The 21,789-nt window shown below is 62.5% G+C and overlaps 1 protein-coding gene across 3 annotated transcripts; it reads left to right on the top strand.

Moving 5' to 3' along the window:
- Window positions 1-2,135: 2,135 nt before the first annotated feature.
- FHOD1 (formin homology 2 domain containing 1) lies at window positions 2,136-20,691 on the top strand. 3 transcript variants are annotated; one of them, XM_051629336.1, is made up of 24 exons: window positions 2,136-2,345; window positions 8,183-8,289; window positions 8,430-8,494; window positions 9,518-9,585; window positions 9,676-9,781; window positions 9,970-10,064; window positions 11,220-11,331; window positions 11,417-11,511; window positions 11,602-11,745; window positions 11,883-12,085; window positions 12,815-12,925; window positions 13,184-13,207; window positions 14,756-14,809; window positions 15,254-15,420; window positions 15,658-16,553; window positions 16,815-16,964; window positions 17,118-17,300; window positions 17,531-17,650; window positions 17,833-17,994; window positions 18,074-18,264; window positions 18,339-18,531; window positions 18,633-18,786; window positions 18,873-19,049; window positions 20,286-20,691. In XM_051629336.1, exons 1-24 carry the CDS (start codon window positions 2,175-2,177, stop codon window positions 20,366-20,368), a joined length of 3,831 nt encoding a protein of 1,276 aa, XP_051485296.1. In that variant the 5' UTR covers window positions 2,136-2,174; the 3' UTR covers window positions 20,369-20,691. The 3 variants fall into 3 exon arrangements, with proteins under 3 accessions (XP_051485296.1, XP_051485294.1, XP_051485297.1); XM_051629334.1 differs by having other exon boundaries at window positions 16,812-16,964; XM_051629337.1 differs by lacking the exons at window positions 13,184-13,207; window positions 14,756-14,809 and having other exon boundaries at window positions 16,812-16,964.
- Window positions 20,692-21,789: the final 1,098 nt, after the last annotated feature.

Raw genomic sequence — 21,789 nt, 5'->3', positions numbered from 1 at the left:
GGAGCCCAGGCAGGGGGAAGGCTCCCTGCCCACCCCTCCATCACGTTGGGCTGCCATCATGGCCCAGGGGATCAGTCATAAAGAAAGTAAAATCACCTTTCCAAAAGCTTTGCCTCGCTGGGTTGGGCTCAGAGTGCTCAGTGGTGCTTCATGCTGAGTCCAAGAGTGATGGGACCTTCCCGTGTCCCCAGACCCATCCAAGGTCCCCAGACCCATCCCTGATGCAGCCACAGTTCCCCTGGGTCCTCCTAGGGGTCCCAGCTCTCCTTTGCCTGCTCCTTCCCAAGCCCACCATAGCCATAGGGATGAACACACGGTCCAGCTTGGACACTCTCATTAGCATCAACTCTGGCCTCAGAGCTGCCAGGGTGGTACCACTGCCCCCTGGCTCCGGGGGGCTCCCAAAGCAAGGGGACTCATCCCTCCTCCACTACCCCCTGCCCCAGAATGGGGAGTTTCAGCACAGCCCCACACCTGTACTCCCATTCACCCAGGGCAAGCAGCCCCTACCAGTGCAGCCCAGAGCTCCTCGGGGCTGGAACATCCCTGACACTGGAGTATCCTGGCAGAGCATCCCTCCAAGGTGAGAGGCAGTTCCCAGGGCCTGGAGCATCCTGGCACTAGAGCACCCCAGTGGAGCATCCCTCCAGGGTGGGAGACAGCTCCCCAGGGTCTGGAGCATCCCTGACACTGGAATATCCCAGCAGAGCAGCCCTTGGGGTGGAAGGCAGTTCCTAGGGCCTGAACACCAGAGCATCCTGGCACTAGAGCATCCTGGCAGAGCATCCCTCTGAGCTGGGAGGCAGCTCCTGGGGCCTGGATCATCCCTAACTTCAGAGCATCCCTCATACCAGAGCATCCCTCTGGGGTGGGAGACAGCTCCCCAGGGTCTGGAGCATCCCTGACACTGGAGCATCCTGGAACTGAAACATCCTGACACTAGAGCACCCCAGTGGAGCATCCCTCCAGGGTGAGAGGTAGTTCCCAGGGCCTGGAGCATCCCTGACATGAGAGCATCCTGGAACTGGAGCACCCCAGTGGAGCATCGCCCTGGGCTGGGAGACAGCTCCCCAGGGTCTGGAGCATCCCTGACACTGGAGCATCCTGGCAGAGCATCCCTCCAAGGTGAGAGGCAGTTCCCAGGGTCTGGAGCATCCCTGGCACTGGAATATCCCAGCAGAGCAGCCCTCGGGGTGGGAGGCAGTTCCTAGGGCCTGAACACCAGAGCATCCTGGCACCAGAGCATCCTGGCAGAGCATCCCTCTGGGCTGGGAGGCAGCTCCTGGGGCCTGGATCATCCCTAACTTCAGAGCATCCCTGATACCAGAGCATCCCTCTGGGGTGGGAGACAGCTCCCCAGGGTCTGGAGCATCCCTGACACTGGAATATCCTGGCAGAGCATACCCCCAGGGTGAGAGGCAGCTCCCAGAGCCTGGAGCGTCCCTGACACTGGAGCACCCTGGAACTGCAGTATCCTGGCACCGGAGCACCCCAGTGGAGCATCCCTCCAGGGTGGGAGACAGCTCCCCAGGGTCTGGAGCATCCCTGGCACTGGAGCATCCTGGAACTGGAGCATCCTGGCACTAGAGCACCCCAGTGGAGCATCCCTCCAGGGTGGGAGACAGCTCCCCAGGGTCTGGAGCATCCCTGACACTGGAATATCCTGGCAGAGCATCCCCCCAGGGTGAGAGGCAGCTCCCAGAGCCTGGAGCATCCCTGGCACTGGAGCATCCTGGAACTGGAGCATCCTGGCACTAGAGCACCCCAGTGGAGCATCCCTCTCGGGTGAGAGGTAGTTCCCAGGGCCTGGAGCATCCCTGACACAGGAGCATCATGACACCAGAGCATCCCGCCACCGAAGCATCCTGGCAGACCATCCCCCGAGGGTGAGAGACAGTTCCCAGGGCCGGAGCATCCCTGACACCGGAGCATCCCTGACACCGGAGCATCCTGGCACCGGAGCATCCCGGCACCGGAGCATCCTGGCACCGGAGCATCCTGACACCGGAGCATCCCGGCACCGGAGCATCCCGGCGGATCAGTCCCCGCTCCAGGATGCCCACGGGAGGGCGCGCTGAGCCCCGAGCGGCCGTTCCCGGGGCGGGACGGGACGGGACGAGGCGGGGCCGCCTCTCTGCCCCAGCCCCGGTGGCGGCGGGAGCGGCGGCGGGGCCATGGCGGAGCCGGCGGTGTCCTGCCGGGTGCAGTACCTGGAGGACGCGGATCCCTTCGGCTGCGGCAGCTTCCCGGAGCCGCGGCGAGCCCCGGTGTACGCCGTGGTGGAGGCTCTGGCCCTGGGAGCGCAGCTGCCCGCCCTGCACCGCCTGCTCGGGGCCCCGCTACCGGTGAGGGGGAGCCGGGCCTGGCGGGGGGGGGGGGGAGGTATCGGGAACGGGGAAGGGGGGAGCGGGGAATGTCGGCTGGGAGGCGAGGGATGGGGCGGTGTGTCCCGGCGGAGCCCCTGAGTGAGTCACGGCGGAATCCCTGAGCCCCGGGGTTTGTGTGTTTGGGGGGGGGGGGAGGGGGGGGGGGAGATGCCGCCCCGGATGAGTCGGCAGGGAGGAAGAGGATGTGCTTGCCGAGAGCAGGCAGGAACCCGGGCAGGGGGGAAGCAGGGTGTGGGCAGGAGCCCATCCCCGTGCCGTCGGGGCTGAAGCAGGCAGCCTGCTCCCACTCCAGCATCCCCCCCCCTTCCCCGGGAGCGGGGCCTCGCCGGCATCACACCGGCACCCCAACACCGGGGACCGAGCCAGCGTCCTCCCCCCCTCCCCCCGCTGCGGTACCTGGAGCCCGGGGAGGGGCCGAGGGAGCCGGAGGGTCCCCAGCCCCTCGCCCCTCCGCTTCGGGGGCAGCTTTGCCGCCGGAGAGCGGTGCGGAAATTCGTGCTGAGCAATTTCCTCCGGCCAGGAGGAAGGCGGGAGGCAGAAGCTGAAGCCAGGAGCTATGTCTTCCTTATCTTCCCTGATCCAGGCTGGGACAGAGGGACTGGGAGCCAGAGGAGCCGGGGACTCTCCCCCTGGGTAACCCTCTGGTGGTGGGATGCTTTCCGAGCATCCTTTGCGGGACGGGGACGGGCTGGTTTTCCTGCTTAGGAGCTCAAGTGAGGTGTGGGATGGTGATGGTTGAACATCTCCGGCTTGCAGCACCACCGGAGTGCAGGGAAGGGGGCAGGCAGGGCGAGTGGGTCCTGCCCGGAGCTGGGTGGGAGAGCTGAGGTGGGAAATCACGGTCAGACCTTTGCCTGCACCAAAAGCCCCTCCCTTTCATTCCCCCTTTTGCGTTTTGCTTGGAGCGAAGCAGCCGCGTCTCATGTCGTCGCCGTCACGGGATGTTTAGGTGGTGACTAAAAGGGGTTTGTTTGGGAACAAACAGCCCCGAGATATGACGAATGGAGCAAACTCAAATTTCAGGCATGTGCTCTGTAACGGGATCACCAGCCCGGGGTGCTGCCGGGGTGGCCGGGAGGGGGGTGGACACAGCATTCCCGAGGGCAGGAGCGTTGCAAGGAGGTGCTGTGCCCAGCAGAGGCGTGGTGATCCCCAGGGCTGGGGCTCCGTTCCCTGCCTAAGCCAAGCTCCGGGTGGTTTTTTCCATAGTTTCCCTCCATCACCCCTTGGCAAAATCACAGGCAAGTGGCTGAGACTCCGCTGGGATTATAAACCAGATTCCCGGGGTGTGTAGAGGTGAAATTATACAGGCTACAAACCTTGGTGACAGGGGGCTCCATCCCAGCCTGGCAAGCTGGGGTGCTGGCTGGGGTTTGCAGGAGCTTGTGTCTCTGTCAGGAGCCTCCTGCAGTGGGCTTTACACCCGGTGGAATGAGGTTGGTCTCCTGAACCACTCGGCTCAGTCCAAATTCAGAGCTGGCACCTTGGAACCACACAGACCTTGTCATCCTGGCACAAGCTCCCCTGGTGCCCCCGGTGCCAGGTGGTGCTCAGCTCCGTTAGTCGCCGCCCTAAAATTAGTAAATGAACACTCACATTTTTTTTCCCAAGGAACGGGCTGTAAAAAAATTCAGCTGAGGATGCCCAGTGCCAGGCTGGAGGTGACGTGCTGGGCAGCATGTCTGGAGCTGCAGAGCACCAGGAGGAGCTGGGCTGGAGCTCCCCACATCCCCCACCCCGCAGGGGATGAGCTGCCTTGGGGGGACTGGCCGGGTCCTGGTGCACAGCAAAGCTGCTCCCGGGGTTGGGAACAGCCTGGAGATGATGAGCAGGAGGATTCTTGCCTTGAACAGCATGTCCTGCTCTGGGACACCCTCAGTGCTTCCTCTCCCTGACCCGGCACTGATGACTTTTTCATGCTGGCCGGAAAACGTGTTTGTGCTTGAAAATCCCTTCCCGCTTTGTTTGCTGCCACCACATTGTTCAGCTCCAGACTGATACTATCTCCTCCTGCTTTCCAGCATTTTTCTAGGACCCTTGGGTGATGCTCGTGCTGGGTGGGGGTGGAGTTCTGACCCTCTGCAGGCAGGTTTTGGCAGGGCAGATTTTTTGGGCTGTCCCTTTGCTCCCCCAAGGCCCCCCGCGCTCCCTTGCCCCCCGGCACTATCTCACCTCTCAGCCAAGGGACTTTTTTCCAAACAGTTGCAAAACCTGACGGGCTGGAGCTTCACTTTCCCTTTCCCTTTCCCTAGGGAGAAGCAAACAGCTCGCTGGCCTCCGTGGCTCAAGCTCACTTTGATAGAGGCTTGGTTGAGGAGAGCTGCTGGGGCGACCTTGGTGCACGCATGAGGTGTACAAGCCCAGTCCCACCAGCCCTGCTTGTCCTAACCAGCTCAAGGGGGGGGTTTCTCTGAAGGTCTTGGCCTCACTTAACCTCTGGCAGGCCCAAGAGCAGTGAGATGGGGTCACTGGCAGTGCTGCCATCTGACTTCACCACCTTGTAGCTGCCACCTGCTTCTCTTCCAGTGCTTAGAGCTGAGGTTGGTGCCCTGCAGCTCCCAGCACAGTCTTGGAGTTTGCAGTCCTGGGCCAACTCTGGGTGACCTCCAGAGATCCCTCCTGGCCTGAGGGTTATTTCTCCCCCTCCCCTCCTGCCGTGATAAGGTGACAGCAGTGCTGCCATCCACTTGCTGCCATCCATCCACTTGACCTCCAGCTCAAGTGCTGCCTCAGCTGGAGCAAACAATGCATGTTTTTTGCCTGTAACTTCCCCACAGCCTTCCAAGAAAAGCTGCAGCCATGGTGGGAAATTGTGGTTGCTGCAAAAAGAAAGTGTTAGAGAGGGGAATAAAGTGTTTCCTCTGCTGGCAGATAAAGGGGGTATTCACTGTCCAGCCTTGGAGCCTTCTCCATGCGTGCGGGTGCCATGATAGGGATGAGCAGGAAAAGGTGATGGATGTTCCCATCTCAGAAGTGGAGCTTTCTCCACCACCCCCATGGTTTGGGGGGACAGTCCTGCCCTGGGGAAGCCAGCTTTCCCTGGAACTCCCTTGCCTGGCACGTGTGTCCTTGCTGAATGCCAAAGCCAGCAGGAGCTGCTGGTGTTGGTAGGATCAGGGAGCTCCGTGTGTTCCCACCTGCCCCATGTCTCAGGTTTGAGGGTGGGTGGAGGACATGGGTGCTGCTGGGGGGTGGCTGGGCTGGGGGCTGGAGGTGTGAGCGTGGGACACTCTCCTCCTCCCCAGCTCTGCCTGCATGTCCCCATGACCCCCAAAACTCATTTTAAAACAGGGCAGGAAACGGGTGGGCAGGAAAAGGCCCGTGTGGAGCTGTCAGTGCCCTGTGACCACAACCTGCTGTCCCCAGCAGCGTGACCCCGAGCTCCCGGGGTGGTTTGAGTCCCTCATCCAAGCAACCAGAGGAACCCCAGCCTTGGGGCACTCAGTTTTTGGCAGGGCAGCACAAACCCCGGGATGGTCTGTCTGCATCCCCAGGGGCTGCTGCTTGCCAGGGGGGGTCGTCGCCGGACCCGGGAAGCGCTGCCAAGCGTGCGTGGGAAACACAGGGTCACATCCCAGGGACTTGGGTCTCCTCCCCGGCCAGCTGGGACATGTCACCAGCCCGAGGAGGAGCTGAGGTTGTTAACTCTGCTGTGCCGGGGCTCTGGCAGCCCAGAGTGAGGCAGAGTTTTTGTGCTGGAGCTCAGGGTTCCTCTGCACCGGGCTTGAGCGCCCAGGAGGATGCAGGGATGGCCAGGAGGATGCAGGAGGGGTCTCCCATGCCCAGGAGGATTCAGGGATGCCTGAGGGGATGGTCAGGAGGATTCAGGGATGCCCAGGAGCATGCAGGAGGGGTCTCCCATGCCCAGGAGGATTCAGGGATGCCTGAGGGGATGCCCAGGAGGATTCAGGGATGCCCAGGAGGATGCAGGAGGGGTCTCCCATGCCCAGGAGGATTCAGGGATGCCTGAGGGGATGCCCAGGAAGATGCAGGGATGCCCAAGAGGATGAAGGAGGGGTTTCCCATGCCTGGGAGGATTCAGGGATGCCTGAGAAGATGCCCAGAAGGATGTGGGGGATGCCCAGGAGGATGCAGGAGGGGTCTCCCGTGCCCAGGAGGATTCAGGGATGCCTGAGGGGATGGCCAGGAGGACTCAAGGATGCCCAGGAAGGTGTGTAGATGCCCATCAAGGTTCAGGAGGGGTTCCCTATGCCCAGGAGGATTCAGGAACGCCTGAGGGGATGCCCAGGAGGATACAGGGATACCCAGGAGAGCCCTTTCCCTGTGCAGGAATTAAAGCTTTCCCCAACAAGCAACCCCTGCCTGGGCTCAGGGCTAGTGATACCCTGAGCTGGTGGCCAGGAGCACTTGCCTGGAGCCAGCAGCCCATGTTTGGTGCCTGTTGCCATGGCTGGCGTGGCCAGCAGCCATGGGAGGTGGAGCAGGACACTAATAACACAACAACTGTGTCCAACCCAAGGGCTCTGCCCTGCCAGGTTGCCCTTTATTGCCAAGCTTAGTCAGAGCTGTTAATTATTTTAATGCACATGGCATTTTCTTCTTTGCCCTCTGGTTGTAACGTCACTGGCAGTGATGTCAGACCTGTGAGCTCTTGCAAGATCTGGCACCCAAAGAGGTGGGGGCTTCTGTGGAAAAGGTGCACCTCGAGGTGCAGGAGCCATGCCTGGCATTGCTGTCTGTCACCAGGGCCACCAGAGGGACACAGGCAGCAGTGCTGAAGCCAGAGGAGCTGTGACTGTCCCCATCTCAGCTACTCAGCCACAGGGCTGAGAGTTTTGCAATTTAGGGCTGAAATTTGGGGGTGTTTTTAGCTGGCTGATGAGTCCCACTTGTCTCCCCTGGTCTCTGTGCCACTTTGCTCTTTCTTTTTTTCATTAAAAATGGGATTTTATCCCCCATCCTCAGCCCCTCCAGTGGTGACACAGCCCTGCTGGGAAGGAGCATCAACTCCTGGGAGGTGGGATGAGCTGGAAAGGGGGCTGAAGATCCTTTAGGAACAGGACCTGATGCTCTAGGGTGGCAGGAGCCAGGCAGGCTCTGCCCTCCCTCTGTCTTGGCTCACACCTGGAGGGCACTGTCCCCCATCCCATGGGGAGCTGGCCCTGGAGCCCTGCCTGGCTGCTGCTGGGTGCCCTGGTGGCTCAGGGCTTTTGTGGGTGCTGTGTCTGGGGCACCTCTGGGTGCTGTGCCTGCTGCCTGGGGTGCACCATGGGTGCTGGCCACGGGCTTTCAGGTGAGATGCCCTCACCCCAGCCTGGCCTCGGGCTGTGCTATCCCTTGGAAGATGTCAGGAGGCTGCAGGCTGAGCCAGGGGCCGGGTCACCCAGGGGACATCCCTGTGGGATCTGCCATGGCTTGGGGTGTCCCTGGCCAGGCTGGGTGCTGTGACAGTCCCCACAGAGCCATTCCCCACGGGTGGAGGAGACTCATCCCTAGGAGGAGACGGATTCTGCCCCGGTCACACCCCGGCTGCCGAAGGGGAGCCCCAGGGTGTGGATCAGCCTCTTGCCATGGCTCCAATCCAAGGGGTTGCCAAGGAGCCCGGTGGCAGCCGCCCTTTTCCCAGCCTGGGGCCCCATCTTTCTCCCCAGTCTGCCAGCAGGCTGGGGCAGCAGGTGCCAGGGCATCTCCCAGCAGGGACAAGGTGGGACCTGCCACCCCACTCCAGGCTGCGGCTGCCTGGTGGGCTTGCAGTGGATGGGAGGGTGGCCTGGGGGTGCTGCAGGGGGGCCGTGGTGGGCAGGGGGGCTCATCCAGGCTATCTGCACCCCCAGCTGGAGGACTGCACACTGCAGGTGTCACCCTCAGGACACTACCTGGACCTCGACTTGTCGCTGCTGGAGCAGAAGGATGATCTGGAGGGTTTCTACGAGGAGGTCAGGTGAGACACGTGGGGTGCCCGAACCCTCCGGGGACAGGACACGTGGAGACTCCACGTGTGTGTGAGCACCACGGGCAAGGGGGCTGGGGCTTGGGGTGTCCCTCTGTGGGGTGCTCACATGGCCTTTACCCCCACCCTAGGAAGGGGAGGCGACCCACCCTCATCCTGCGCACGCAGCTCTCGGTCCGGGTCCACGCCATCATCGGTGAGTGGGGTGGGGGCACCCCAGCCTGGGGTGGGTCTGGCAGCTTGAACCCCCCCCAACAGCAGGGGTTTGATCTCCACTTTGAGTTTCGACCAGAGTTTTGGGGATGGAGAATAGGAAACAATACATCCCAGGGCTGCTCCCACCCTATAACCCCCCCAGGAGGTGCAGGGGACACGGTCCCCACCCGTGTTGGGGACCCACTGGGTTAATCCCCTCCCCCATCCTCCCAGCTTGGATCTTTTGCCTCCTCAGCTGGGAGATATTCTCCAGATATTCTGGGTCCTTCAGGCAAGATCTAAATATAACTTTGGAGGTTCCAAACAAACAGGTCTGGAGCAGCAGAAAGCACTGCCACGGCTTCGGCCAACCCTGCAAAATATTCCAGAGCCTCAAATCTTTGTTTTTCCCCTTTGGAACAGCTCCAAGCCTAACCCAAAGAACTCGGGATGCTTGGATAGCTGGATTCTTGGATAACTAGATTTTTGGCTGCAAGAAGCTCTGGCTGCTGCTGCCTTTGGTCTCCTCTCATAGGAATGGGGCTTTGCAGCTCCCCGTTGTCCCAGCTGCTCCTGTGAAGGCTCCATCCCCATCAACACGTAGTCTCCATCCAAGCCTGACCATCCCATTGTCCCTGCCATCCTTCCCACCCCCGTCCTGCAGCTCTTCCCAAGCTGGGGGGGCTCTGGGACCATGCCAGGGCTGTGCCTGGAAAGGGACAGCTAAAAGCAGCTCAGCCTCCTGCCCGTGTTCCTGTTTCAGTTCTGCACAGGAAACCAGAGGGGATATTTGTGTAATTGCTGGACAGAAAAAAAAAAACCCCAAGCAAAAGAGGCAAAGAAACAAAAAAGGAAATAGGAAGGTGGCAGGGCTGAAATAAACAGTTGTGGAGCTGCAGCTGCTTCCACCCTACGTGTCCTGCAGGCTAGAGCTGGGCTGTGGGGCTTTCCCAGGCAGCTGGCAGCATTTTGGAGCCCTGGTCCCACAGCCAGCTCGGCCACCACATCTCTCCTTCCCTTCCAGAGAAGCTGTACAACTCCCAGGGCCCGGAGCTGCGGAGATCCCTCTTCTCCCTCAAGCAACTCTTCCAGGTAGGGGGATGGCAGGGGGCTTGGGGGGCCCCTCAGGGCTGGCTGCCCCCCACAAGCTTCCCTAACTTTTGGCCCTCACCCCCCCCCCAGGAGGACAAGGACTTGGTGCCTGAGTTTGTGAACCTGGATGGGCTGACGTGTCTGATCAAAGTAGGGGCAGAAGCCGACCAGAACTACCAGAATTACATCCTCCGGGGTTGGTATTTGGGTCCAGGGCACGTCTGGTCCCTGGGGAGGAGGGTTGGGACCCGGGGGAGGGGGATGCTGAGGAAGGGAGGTTGGCTGGGCCACCTTGCAGCCCTGCCTGCCACACTGTCACCCTGCCTGAGCTCTCCCTGTCACCCTGCCTGAGCTCTCCCTGTCACCCTGCCTGATCTTTTGCAGCCCTGAGCCAGATCATGCTCTTCGTGGATGGGATGCAGGGGGTCATCAACCACAACGAGACCATCCAGTGGCTCTACACCCTCTCGGGGAGCCCGGTAAGACCTCCATGCCCTGAGGGGGCTGCACCCCTGCCTGTGGCTGTCCCCTCACCTTGTCCCCTGGGGGCTTTACCCCACTGGCTGCCTTTGGGCATGGTGCCCTGCTACCTTTGGGTGTGCTGGATCCTGCTCCCACTCATCTGGATGTCACTCAGGGTCCCCAGAGCTCCCCAGATGTCACCGTGCTCCTGGGCACGGAGCTGGAGTAGGAGAAGGTCCTGGTTTGGGTCCCTTCCCAGTGTCCCTCAGCCACCAGTGTCACAGCTGCAGGCTGGTCCCTGGCCCCACAGCAAAGCCCCCAGTCCTGGGATGTGGGCACAGCTACCCCGTGATGTCCCACCATCCCACTGGCAGCCCCTGCTGTGGATTGTCCCACCACTGCTGCCCCTTGTCCCACCACTGCTCTCTCTTGTCCCACCACTGCTGCCCCTTGTCCCACCACTGCTGCCCCTGGTCCCACCACTGCTGCCCCTGGTCCCACCACTGCTCTCTCTTGCCCCACCACTGCTGCCCCTTGCCCCACCACTGCTCTCTCTTGCCCCACCACTGCTGCCCCTTGTCCCACCACTGCTGTCCCTTGTCCCACCACTGCTGCCCCTGGTCCCACCACTGCTGTCTATTGTCCCACAGTGCTGCCCCTGGTCCCACCACTGCTGCCCCTTGTCCCATCACTGCTGCCCCTTGTCCCACCACTGCTGCCCCTGGTCCCACCACTGCTGTCTCTTGCCCCACCACTGCTGCCCCTGGTCCCACCACTGCTGTCTCTTGCCCCACCACTGCTCTCTCTTGTCCCACCACTGCTGCCCCTTGTCCCACCACTGCTCTCTCTTGTCCCACCACTGCTGCCCCTTGTCCCACCACTGCTGCCCCTTGTCCCACCACTGCTGCCCCTGGTCCCACCACTGCTGCCCCTTGTCCCACCACTGCTCTCTCTTGCCCCACCACTGCTGCCCCTTGTCCCACCACTGCTCTCTCTTGCCCCACCACTGCTGTCCCTTGTCCCACCACTGCTGCCCCTTGTCCCACCACTGCTGCCCCTGGTCCCACCACTGCTGTCCCTTGTCCCACCACTGCTGCCCCTTGTCCCACCACTGCTGCCCCTGGTCCCACCACTGCTGTCCCTTGTCCCACCACTGCTGCCCCTTGTCCCAGTTCCGCCTGGTGGTGAAGATGGCCCTGAAGCTGCTGCTGGTGTTCGTGGAGTACACGGAGCCCAACGCCCTGCTCCTCATCCACGCCGTCAACGCCGTGGACCAGGCAAGAGGTGGGTGCACCCCAGCCAACCCCAAGGTCCCCCAGTGGGGGACAGGGTGTCCCCCCTGGTCCGTGTATCACCCTGCTTTTCACAGGCATGTGTCCATGGTCCAACCTGATGGCCATCCTGGAGCAACGCAACGGGGCTGACACGGAGCTGCTGGTCTTTGCCATGACGCTGGTCAACAAGGTCTGGGGAGGGTGGGCAGGGAGAGGCCAGACTGCTGGAGCTTGGTGGAGGTCACACCCCTCCCAGCAGTGTCCCTCTGCTCCCACCCAGACCCTGGCAGCCCTCCCAGACCAGGACACCTTCTACGACGTGACAGACTGCCTGGAGCAGCAGGGCATGGAGCAGGTGGTGCAGCAGCACTTGGCCAACAAGGGCACCGACCTGGACTTGAAGCAGCAGTTTGTGCTCTACGAGGTGTGTGGGGCTCCCTCAAGGTGACACTGTGTCCACAACCTCACGGTGGGACACCCCCCAGCCTAGGGACACACATGGGGTGGCAGGGGTGGCCTGCCCCCCCCACCCCATGCCAAGCCCCTCCACCCATCCCACAGAGTGCCCTGAAGCTGGAGGACGGGGTGGAGGAGCCATCTCCAGGGACACGCAAGGAGCGGAGGAGGACGGAGGAGGGTCGGCGTGGGTGGAGGTCCCAGGGGGGCTGCCCAGACCCCCAGCCACTGCCAGGGTCCCCTGGCACCCCGGAGGAGCCCCCCACCAAGGACATCCCGGCTGTCTCCGTGCCCAGCAGCCCCACAGAGTGAGTACAGCTGGAGGTGGCTCGTGGTGGGGATGCTCCCAAGGTAGCAGGGGTGCTCCTGGGGTGGTGGAGATGCTCCTGGGATGGTGAGGATGCTCCCACGGTGGTGGGAATGCTCCAGGGATGGCAGGGATGCTCCTGGGATGGTGAAGATGCCCCCACGATGGTGGGAATGCTCCAGGGATGGCAGGGATGCTCCTGGGATGGTGAGGATGCTCCCACGATGGTGGGAATGCTCCAGGGATGGCAGGGATGCTCCTGGGATGGTGAAGATGCCCCCACGATGGTGGGAATGCTCCAGGGATGGCAGGGATGCTCCTGGGATGGTGAGGATGCTCCCACGGTGGTGGGAATGCTCCAGGGATGGCAGGGATGCTCCTGGGATGGTGAGGATGCTCCCACGGTGGTGGGAATGCTCCAGGGATGGCAGGGATGCTCTGGAGATGGCAGGGATGCACCTGGTATGATGGGGATGCTATGGGGATGCTTCTGGGATGGCATGGACTTTTGGGGGATGTTCCAGAGATAGCAGGGATGCTGCAGGGATGGTGAAGATGCTCCAGAGATGAGAAGGATCCTCCCAGGAGGGTGGGGGGTGCTCCAGGGATGCTCCCGGGATGCCGAAGACGCTGGGAAGCAGCACGAGCAGCGCTCGGCTCCGTTCCAGGTGCTGGGCTGGAAGCAGAGTCCTGGGGACCTGCTCTCAGGCCCTGTCACCTCCTCTTCCAGCCCTTGTCCCACCAGCACGTTCAGCAGCGCGTCCAGCGTCCGCTTGGCCCTGGCAGCCCCCCCAGCCCAGCAGGAGCAGCCCCCCGGCCCGGGCGAGCGCAGCGTCTACAAGTGAGCAGCAGGGAGGGACTGGGGGCAAAGGGGGGGATCCCCCTGGGCAGCTTGGGGGGCTCCTGGGGGTTACAGAGTCCTGGCAGGCCCTGGGACAGGAGAGCAGCCTGATGGAGGGAGGGGGGGGGGTAGGCACCTGTGAGGGTCCAGCAGGGGCTCGGGGCATCCTTTGGGCACGCACAGCTCTGCTGCAGCTCCTCTGTCCTCTGCCCACGCTTGTTCTCTGCTCTGCCCACTCCTCTGTCTTTCCTTTTGCAGGCTGCGCCAAACTGGCCCTGTCTGGTAAGTGCCCGGGCTCTGCGTGGCTGCTCCTTCCCTGGGGATGCTCCTTCCCTGGGGATGCTCCTTCTCTGGGGATGCTCCTTCTCTGGGGGATGCTCCTTCTCTGGGGATGCTCCTTCTCTGAGGGATGCTCCTTCCCCGGGGATGCTCCTTCTCTGGGGATGCTCCTTCTCTGGGGGATGCTCCTTCTCTGGGGATGCTCCTTCCCTGGGGATGCTCCTTCTCTGGGGATGCTCCTTCTCTGGGGATGCTCCTTCCCCGGGGATGCTCCTTCTCTGAGGGATGCTCCTTCTCTGGGGGATGCTCCTTCTCTGGGGATGCTCCTTCTCTGGGGATGCTCCTTCTCTGAGGGATGCTCCTTCTCTGGGGATGCTCCTTCTCTGGGGGATGCTCCTTCTCTGGGGGATGCTCCTTCTCTGGGGATGCTCCTTCTCTGGGGATGCTCCTTCCCCGGGGATGCTCCTTCCCCGGGGATGCTCCTTCTCTGGGGATGCTCCTTCCCCGGGGATGCTCCTTCTCTGGGGATGCTCCTTCTCTGGGGATGCTCCTTCCCCGGGGATGCTCCTTCTCTGGGGGATGCTCCTTCTCTGGGGGATGCTCCTTCCCCAGGGATGCTCCTTCCAATGGGATGCTCCTTCCCCGGGGATGCTCCTTCTCTGGGGATGCTCCTTCTCTGGGGATGCTCCTTCTCTGGGGGATGCTCCTTCTCTGGGGATGCTCCTTCTCTGAGGGATGCTCCTTCTCTGGGGATGCTCCTTTTTGGCAGGATACTCCTTCCCATTGGGATGCTCCTTCCCAGCAGGATGGTCCTTCCTGGCAGGATGCTCCTTCCCATTAGGATGCTCCTTCCAATGGGATGCTCCTTCCAATGGGATGCTCCTTCCCCGTGGGATGCTCCTTCCCTTTGGGATGATGCTCCTTCCAAAGGGATGCTCCTTCCAATGGGATGCTCCTTCCAAAGGGATGCTCCTTCCCCATGGGATGCTCCTTCCAATGGGATGCTCCTTCCAATAGGATGCTCCTTCCCCATGGGATGCTCCTTCCCAGCAGGATGCTCCTTTCTGGCAGGATGCTCCTTCCCCATGTGATGCCCCAATGGGATCAGTGACCCACTCGCTGCCCCCCATCCCTCCAAGTCCTGCCTGGAGGACCCCAGCCCACTCCCCTGTCTTGGGGTGATGGCACCCTCTGCTCCCCTCTTTTGGGGGTGGGATGTCCCTGCCAGGGGTGGCACAGCCCACCTCCCCTCCAGGGGGTGGCCTCAGCATCCTGGTGACAAGCTGGGTGGCTCTGGTGGGGCAAGGCACACAGTGGCCAGGCAGGAGGGGACTGATCTAGTGGGAGGTGTCCCTGCCCATGGCAGGGGGGTTGGAACTGGATGATCTTCAAGGTCCCTTCCAACCCAAACCAGTCTGGGATTCTCTGACTCTCTGGGGCTCCCTGTGACCCCCCCAGGGCTGTGGGATGAGGGTCCCATGCTGGAGTGCAGGCAGGAGGCCCTGGGGGGTCTGCCAGCAGCAGGGGGGGCTAACCCCTGTTTTCCCTCAGGAGGGAGGATGCCCCCCCCTTGCGTGGGGACAAGCCTATTTTGAGGAGGTTTGAGTAAGTAGAGGCATGTGGGTGGCTCCAGGCATGTGCTTCCTTGGACCAGCTGTGGCTGGAGGCTCCAGCCACCCAGTGCAGGAGGAGCAGGAGGGTGCTGCCAGGTTCTGCCCGGGCACCCTCCTGGGTGCTGCAGCTTCTGGAGGAGGGTCAGAGTGGGCACCAGGCCCGTTGGGACCAACAGGTGATGGTGGCAGCCTGCTGGCACGGGCCTTCAGCTCCCGTGGGGATGTGGTGTGCCTGTCCCCAAGCCGTGGTGGCATCACCCATCTCTCTGCAGGGCTTGGAGGAGGTTGAGTCCTCCGGGTCCCTGCTGTGGCGTGGTGGGTGCAGGGGGTCTCTGCTGGCTGTGCAGTGGTGGTGTGGCATGGCGTGGTTTGTGTGTTGTCCCACTTGTCCCCATCCCCACCTTGCTCCTGGCCAACGTCCACCCCTGTCTCGCAGAGCTCGCTTCTTGGAGAACCTGGCTGCAGCCCAGAAGGAGAAGATGGCTTCCATGGCCAAGGGACGGCTCGATGTCCTTGGAGATGCTGCCCTGGAGCATCCCAGTGCTCTGCCTTGGGACAGAGACAGAGGCACCTCTGAGCCTGGGATGGAGCCACCCAACATAAGTAGGTGCTACTGGGGGGGGGGGGGGGGGGGTGTGTGCCCAGCTCGGGGGTCCCTGGGGTGGGCATTGGTGGCCCCTCTGCCCTGTGATACCCAGACCCGTGGAGGTGGTACCTCCCGATCCTGCTCTGAACACCAACACCCCCCACGGGGGAGCAGGACCCCAACTCCACCTGCAGCCCAGCAGCTCCTGCCTGCTCCAGGCGGGATGTCCCAGCCAACTCCCCTTCTCCCCACAGGGTCTCGCCTGGCTCGGCCCGATGCCACCGACTCCTGCGGCACCATCTCCTCCGACACCAAGTTTATGCTGGACATGCTCTACGCCAAGGGCTCCTCAGAGCTGGGCAGGGAGAAGGTCTTCCCTGAGGTCCCGTTGTCCCCCCCAGTCCAGGGCGAAGTGGAGAAGGAGCCCGAGGGAGGTGTCAGCCAGGAGCAGGAGGGTGCCTGGCACCGTGGCAGGGCTCCAGATGGGCCGGTGGCCAGTGCCCACGCCAAGCTGGCACGTGCCATGTCCAGCACAGACGCCGAGAGCCAGGCGCAGAAGCTGGAGAGCACTGGGATGATGCCCGTCAAGAAGGAGGTGGAGCTGACATGGGAGCGCCTGGAGGCCGGCCCCGTGCAGCTGAAGATCAAAGACCTGGATTTCACTGATCTGGGGGACGAAGAAGACTTTGACATCCTGGAGACGGGGCCTATGGCCAATGGCTCCTTCCTCCCTCCTGGCATCGAAGCAACGAGTGCTGGAGCTCTAATGGTTCCCCCTCCACCTCCCCCCATCCCTGGTTGCCCACCACCTCCTCCTCCACCTCCTGCTATCCCTGGTTGCCCACCACCTCCTCCTCCACCTCCTGCCATCCCTGGTTGCCCACCACCTCCCCCTCCACCTCCTGCAGTCCCCAGCTGCCCACCTCCCCCAGGGCTACCAGGCTCCTCAACGACAGATGGCCCCTCCCAGGCCAAGAAGAAGAGGACAGTGAAGCTCTTTTGGAAGGAGCTGAAGCAGCTGGATGGCACTGTGGGGCCAGGGAGGTTTGGCCAAGAGACACTGTGGGCGTCCTTGCAGAGCGTCGAGGTCAATGCTGCCAAACTGGAGCATCTCTTTGAGTCACGGTCAAAGGAAGCACCAACTTCCAAGGTACCAGCAGGCTGGCACCCACCAGCTGAGGGGACTTGAGGGGTGGGAGGGAGTGCTGTTAGTTCCTGAGGGGACCCAGGAACATGCACTGTCACCCCCACCCCACGCTGGGGATGGGCACCCCAAGGCTGGGTGGGGACGGTGACGGGCGCTGTGCAGGTTTGCCTCACCACCAGGTTCCTGATTGGCTCCCCGTGGAGTTTTCCTGAAGGTGAGGCCCTTGCCCAGCTGTCCCCATCCATCCTGTCCTCTTCGCAGAAGGCCATCGATGGGAAGAAGGTGGTGGTGGTGCTGGACCCCAAGAGGAGCAACGCCATCAACATCGGCCTGACGGTGCTGCCCCCCGTGCACATCATCAAGACGGCCGTGCTCAACTTCGATGAGTTCGCGGTCAACAAGGAAGGGATTGAGGTGAGCACCAGGCTCCTCTGAGGTCCTCGTGCAGGTCGTTTCCCCTGGCCAGGAGGCCTCCACGCCACAAGACATTGCCCTGCCAGCCCTCGGGGTGACACGTCCCACGCTGACGTGCCTGGAGTGTGCCACATCTCTCTTTGCCTGCTGTAGAAAATCCTGACCATGGTCCCAACCGAGGAGGAGAAGCAGAAGATCCAGGAGGCCCAGCTGGCCAACCCTGATGTGCCTTTGGGCTCTGCAGAGCAGTTCCTACTCGCCCTGTCTTCCATCAGCGACCTCACGGCCAGGCTCCAGCTCTGGGCCTTCAAGCTGGACTATGAGAGTCTGGAGCAGGTACAGAGCCCTGGACCTCACCTGCCCTCCCACCACTGGAGCCCCCCCAGTGCTGAGCCAAGCATGTTCCTGGTGGGCACCAAGTACAGGAGATGCCATCCTGGCTGGGGAGAGGCTCCGTGGGCTTGGGTTGACCATGAGGTGGTGGCCCTCATGGGTGAGGGTGAATGCTGAAGCCCCCAAGGGAGCAGGTGGATGAGGGTTCTCACCTTTCTCCTCTCCTCACCCAGGAGATTGCAGAGCCGCTCTATGATCTGAAGGTGGGCATGGAGCAGCTGGCCAGAAACCACACCTTCAAGTGCATCCTGGCCACGCTGCTGGCCATGGGCAACTTCTTGAACGGCTCCCAGGTGAGGAGCAAGGTGTGGGGACATGTGGCCTGTCCGTGGTGTGTGGGTGCCCAAGAGGGACCACAGGAACCCTGGGGCAGCGCCTGGTGCTGGGTGGTGCTGGTGGGGGCCCTGTGGGTCTGCAGACTGGAGGTCTGCTGGAGGAGGATGGAGAGGCCCTGCTGAGTCCATTTGGGTTTCAGAGCAGAGGTTTTGAGCTGGGCTACCTGGAGAAGGTCTCGGAAGTGAAGGACACCGTGCACCGGCAGTCCCTACTCCACCATCTCTGCCAGATGGTGGTGGAGAAGTTCCCAGAAACCACTGACCTCTACTCAGAGATCGCCTCCATCACCCGCTCCGCCAAGGTGAGGCAAGGCAGGTGACACCCAGCAGGGCAAGGGTGCAGGTCCCTTGGCTGCCCAGCTCCACCTCTCTCCCTTCCAGGTTGACTTTGAGGAGCTGGCCAACAGCCTGGCGCAGCTGGAGCGGAGGTGCAGGGCCTCCTGGGACAACCTGAAGGTGATGGCCAAGCACGAGACCAAGCCAGTGCTGAAGAGCAAGCTGACTGACTTCCTCAAGGACAGCACCCAGCGCGTCGTCGTCCTGAAGGTGGTGCACAGGCGCGTCCTCAACAGGTGGGTGCCTCCAGGTCCTGGGGAGCTCACCCCGGGTCCCGCTGGCGGCCCCTCCACGACTGATGTCCCCGCAGGTTCCGCTCCTTCCTGCTCTACCTGGGGTACCCGGCAGGCACGGTGAGGGACGTCAAGGTGACCTCCATCTGCAAGCTGCTGAGGGAGTTCGCCCTGGAGTACCGCACCTGCCGGGAACGCGTCCTCCAGCAGCAGAAGAAACGGGCCACCCACCGCGAGCGCAACAAGACGCGGGGGCGGCTCATCACCGAGGTGCGGGGGGGGCACTCGGGCTGACCCACCTGCCACCGCCTCCACCGCCACCAGGTGATGCTCCCCAGGTCCCTGATGCCCACCTCTCCTCCCCGCTGCAGACCGAGAAGTTCTCCGGCATCACCGAGGCCGCTCCACCCCCCGCCGTGGTCTCCAGCAGCCCCGGGGAGCAGATGGAAGCCGGTCATGAGAGCATGAAGATCCTGCTGACCTCCCCCGCGGATGTCCCTGCCCGCCGCAGCCGGGCCAGCCGGGGTAGGAGCAGGGTGGCAGTGGCACTCCAGACGTACCCATCCGTGTGGGTGCTGCTGGTTGCCAGCACCTCTGTTATCCCCACGCAGGGGCAGGGCAGGCCAGCCCGGTGCAGGGCTCGCCAGCGCAGGAGGATGTCCCCAGCTCCCCAGATGATGCTTCTGATGAGATCATGGACCAGCTGGTGAAGTCGGTGACACAGAGCGCCAACCCCCGGCCCTGCCCCAGCAAGGAGCGCAGGAGGTCGCGGGGCAACAGGAAGTCCTGTGAGTCCCACCCCTGTCCCCCTGCCCTGTCTCTGTCCCCGTGCTCTGGCCCTGTACTCTGTTCCATCTCTCTCTCCCTGCCCAGATGCTTTTTCCCATCTCCATGTCCCTGTCCCCTTGCCTCATCCCATCTGTGTCTCTCTCCCACCTCTAAGTCCATATCCCCATGTGTCCCACCTCTGTGGCCCTGTTCCCATTCCCTGTCCCCAGACTCTGCCCAGTCTCCATGTCCCCATGCTCTGCCCAGTCCCTGTACTCTGTCCCATCTCAGTGTCCCTGTCCCCATATCCCATTCCAGCTCTGTGTCCCTGTCCCTGTACTGCCTTGTGTCCCTGCCCAGATGTCCTTTCCCATCTTTGTGTCCCTCTTCCATCTCTGTCCCTGTCCCCATGCCTTGTCCCATCTCCATCTCCCTGTCCCCATGCCCTACCCCATCCCTGTCTCTGTCCCTGTGCTCTGCCCAATCCCTGTACTCTGTTCCATCTCTGTGGCCCTGTCCCCTACCCAGATGCTCTTTCCCATCTTTGTGTCCATGTCCCATCCCTGTCTCTGTTCCCATGCTTTGTCCCCACACCCTGTCCCACCCCTGTGTCCTTGTCCCCATGTCCTACCTGACCCCTTCCCCACTGCCCACCTCTGACTTCCCAGGAGGGCCCCTGAGACCAGACCATACCCCCACACCTCCCCACCAAGCCGGGGCCACCATGCTGGGACAGACACCCAGTGCCTACAAGAAGGACACTGAGGGGCTGGAGTGTGTCCAGGGAAGGGCAAGGGAGCTGGGGAAGGGGCTGGAGCACAAGTGTGAGGAGAAGCAGCTGAGGGAGCTGGGGGTGTCCAGCCTGGAGACCAGGAGGTGAGGGGAGACCTGGCTCTGCAACTGCCTGAGAGGAGGCTGGAGCCAGGGGGGTTGGTCTCTGCTCCCCAGGAACAAGTGATGGGACAAGAGGAAATGGCCCCAAGTTGCTCCAGGGGAGGTTGAGATTGGAGATTAGAAGAAACTTCTTCCCTGAAAGGGTCATTAAACCCTGGCCCAGGCTGCCCAGGGAGGTGCTGGGATCCCCATCCCTGGAGGGGTTTAGAAGCCACGTAGACGTGGTGCTGAGGGACACAGCTGAGCACTGGGCTTGGTGGAGTTGCATTAATGGCTCTTAAAGGTCTTTTCCAACCAGAACGATTCGGTGACCCTGGCAGCTGCTGCTGCCTGTGCCACCCTCTCCTCTCCTGTCCCCACAGTGAGGAGGACACTCAAGAGCGGGCTCAGCGACGACCTGGTGCAGGCGCTGGGCCTGGGGCGGGCGCCTGGCATGGAGGTGTGAGGGGCCCCCCTGCCCCTGCCAGCAGCCCCGGGGAGGCAGATGGAGGTGGTGGCAGCCCCTGTGGCTCCAGGACTGGCAGGTCCTCTCCCCTTCCCTCCCCTGGCCTCCAGCTCCAGCAGGAGTGGGCAGCAGGATGCGAGCGATGCCCCGGAGCTGCTCCGTGGTGGCCAGGATGGAGGTGCCCAAGCTCCTGGGTGTGGGCATGGAGCCTCAGGGTTCATCTTCTCAACAGTATTAGAGGGGTCAAGGGGCTGGACCCAGACCTGCTCTGGGAACTGGGTCTGTCCCGTGGCCACTGTGGCAATAAAGTTGGTCTGACACGCTGCCCGTGTCCCTTGTCCCTGCGCCCGGGTCACCCCTCTGCTGGGCTGGGATGCTGAGGGCAGGCAGAAAGGGGTGTTGCTCCCTCCAGCATCCCTAGGGAAGCTGTCACCTTGGTCCTGAGCAGGACTTAGGTGCTGCTGGAGATGTCCCAGGGTTGGCCCTGCCTGGGGACCCCACTGTCCCTGTCCCCTGTGGAGCCCCAGGAGGCTGGGTTGATGTGGTGCCCTCCCCAGACCAAGCCAGCAACCCTCCTGCTGCAGCCCAGGACAAGTGCTTGGCCACAGCAGCCAGTCCTGTGGCTTGCAGGCCTGGTTGTCCCTCCTGGACCCAGCCAGGACATTTGGGGGGAGCCCACCAGGAGGAGTGGGGACAGCTGCCAAGCTCAAGGCCACATGCTCAAGGGCAGGAGGGGCAGCTTGAACAAGAGGCCACGGTGCTGTAAAATCAAGAGTAGGTGTCTCCAAGTTCCTCTCTCCCCTAGAAGCCTCTCCTGGGGGATTTTGGCCAACCCAGGACCTGGGTCTGAGGTTGCCCCCTTGCCAGGGCAGGTCCAGGGTGCAGTAGCCAGGTTGTCCCCTGCAAGCCCGGCCCTGGCCAAGCTCCAAGCCTCAGAACCATCTCCCTGTGCTTGGCAGAGCTGCCTCGTGCTGTCCATCCTGCCAGGGCAGCTTCTGCCTGTCCCCATGGGGCCTGGGAGATGTCCAGGCAGGAACGTGCCACCTCCTGGCACAGATTAAAACCCAGGCTGGGTGCCAGCTGGTGGGTGGGCATCATCCTGGGCATCCCCCTCTGCCAGTTGCCATCCTTTGGGCACTGTCACCTGTGGCAAAGGCATTTGGGAAGGATGGCATGTCATCCATCTCAGCAGCTCCACCTTGGAGCTGCCCCCCAGCCCTGGATCCAGCACAGCAGGTCTCTGTGGCTTTCAAGGAATGAAGAAAAACTCCACTGGGCAGGGCAGCTCCTTCCTCCCAGCTCACCCCTGCCCAAGGTTGTCCCTGTCCCACGAGGCTGGACCTGCTGGTGGCCTCAGAGGAGCCGGGCAGTGCCAGCCCACCCCAGCTTGCAAGGTGCCTGCGATGGTCCCAGGTGGCTTT

Source organism: Apus apus, chromosome 11 (genome assembly GCF_020740795.1).
Source record: "Apus apus isolate bApuApu2 chromosome 11, bApuApu2.pri.cur, whole genome shotgun sequence".
Classification (NCBI taxonomy): domain Eukaryota; kingdom Metazoa; phylum Chordata; class Aves; order Apodiformes; family Apodidae; genus Apus; species Apus apus.
This window is presented reverse-complemented; position numbering and strand designations above follow the sequence as displayed.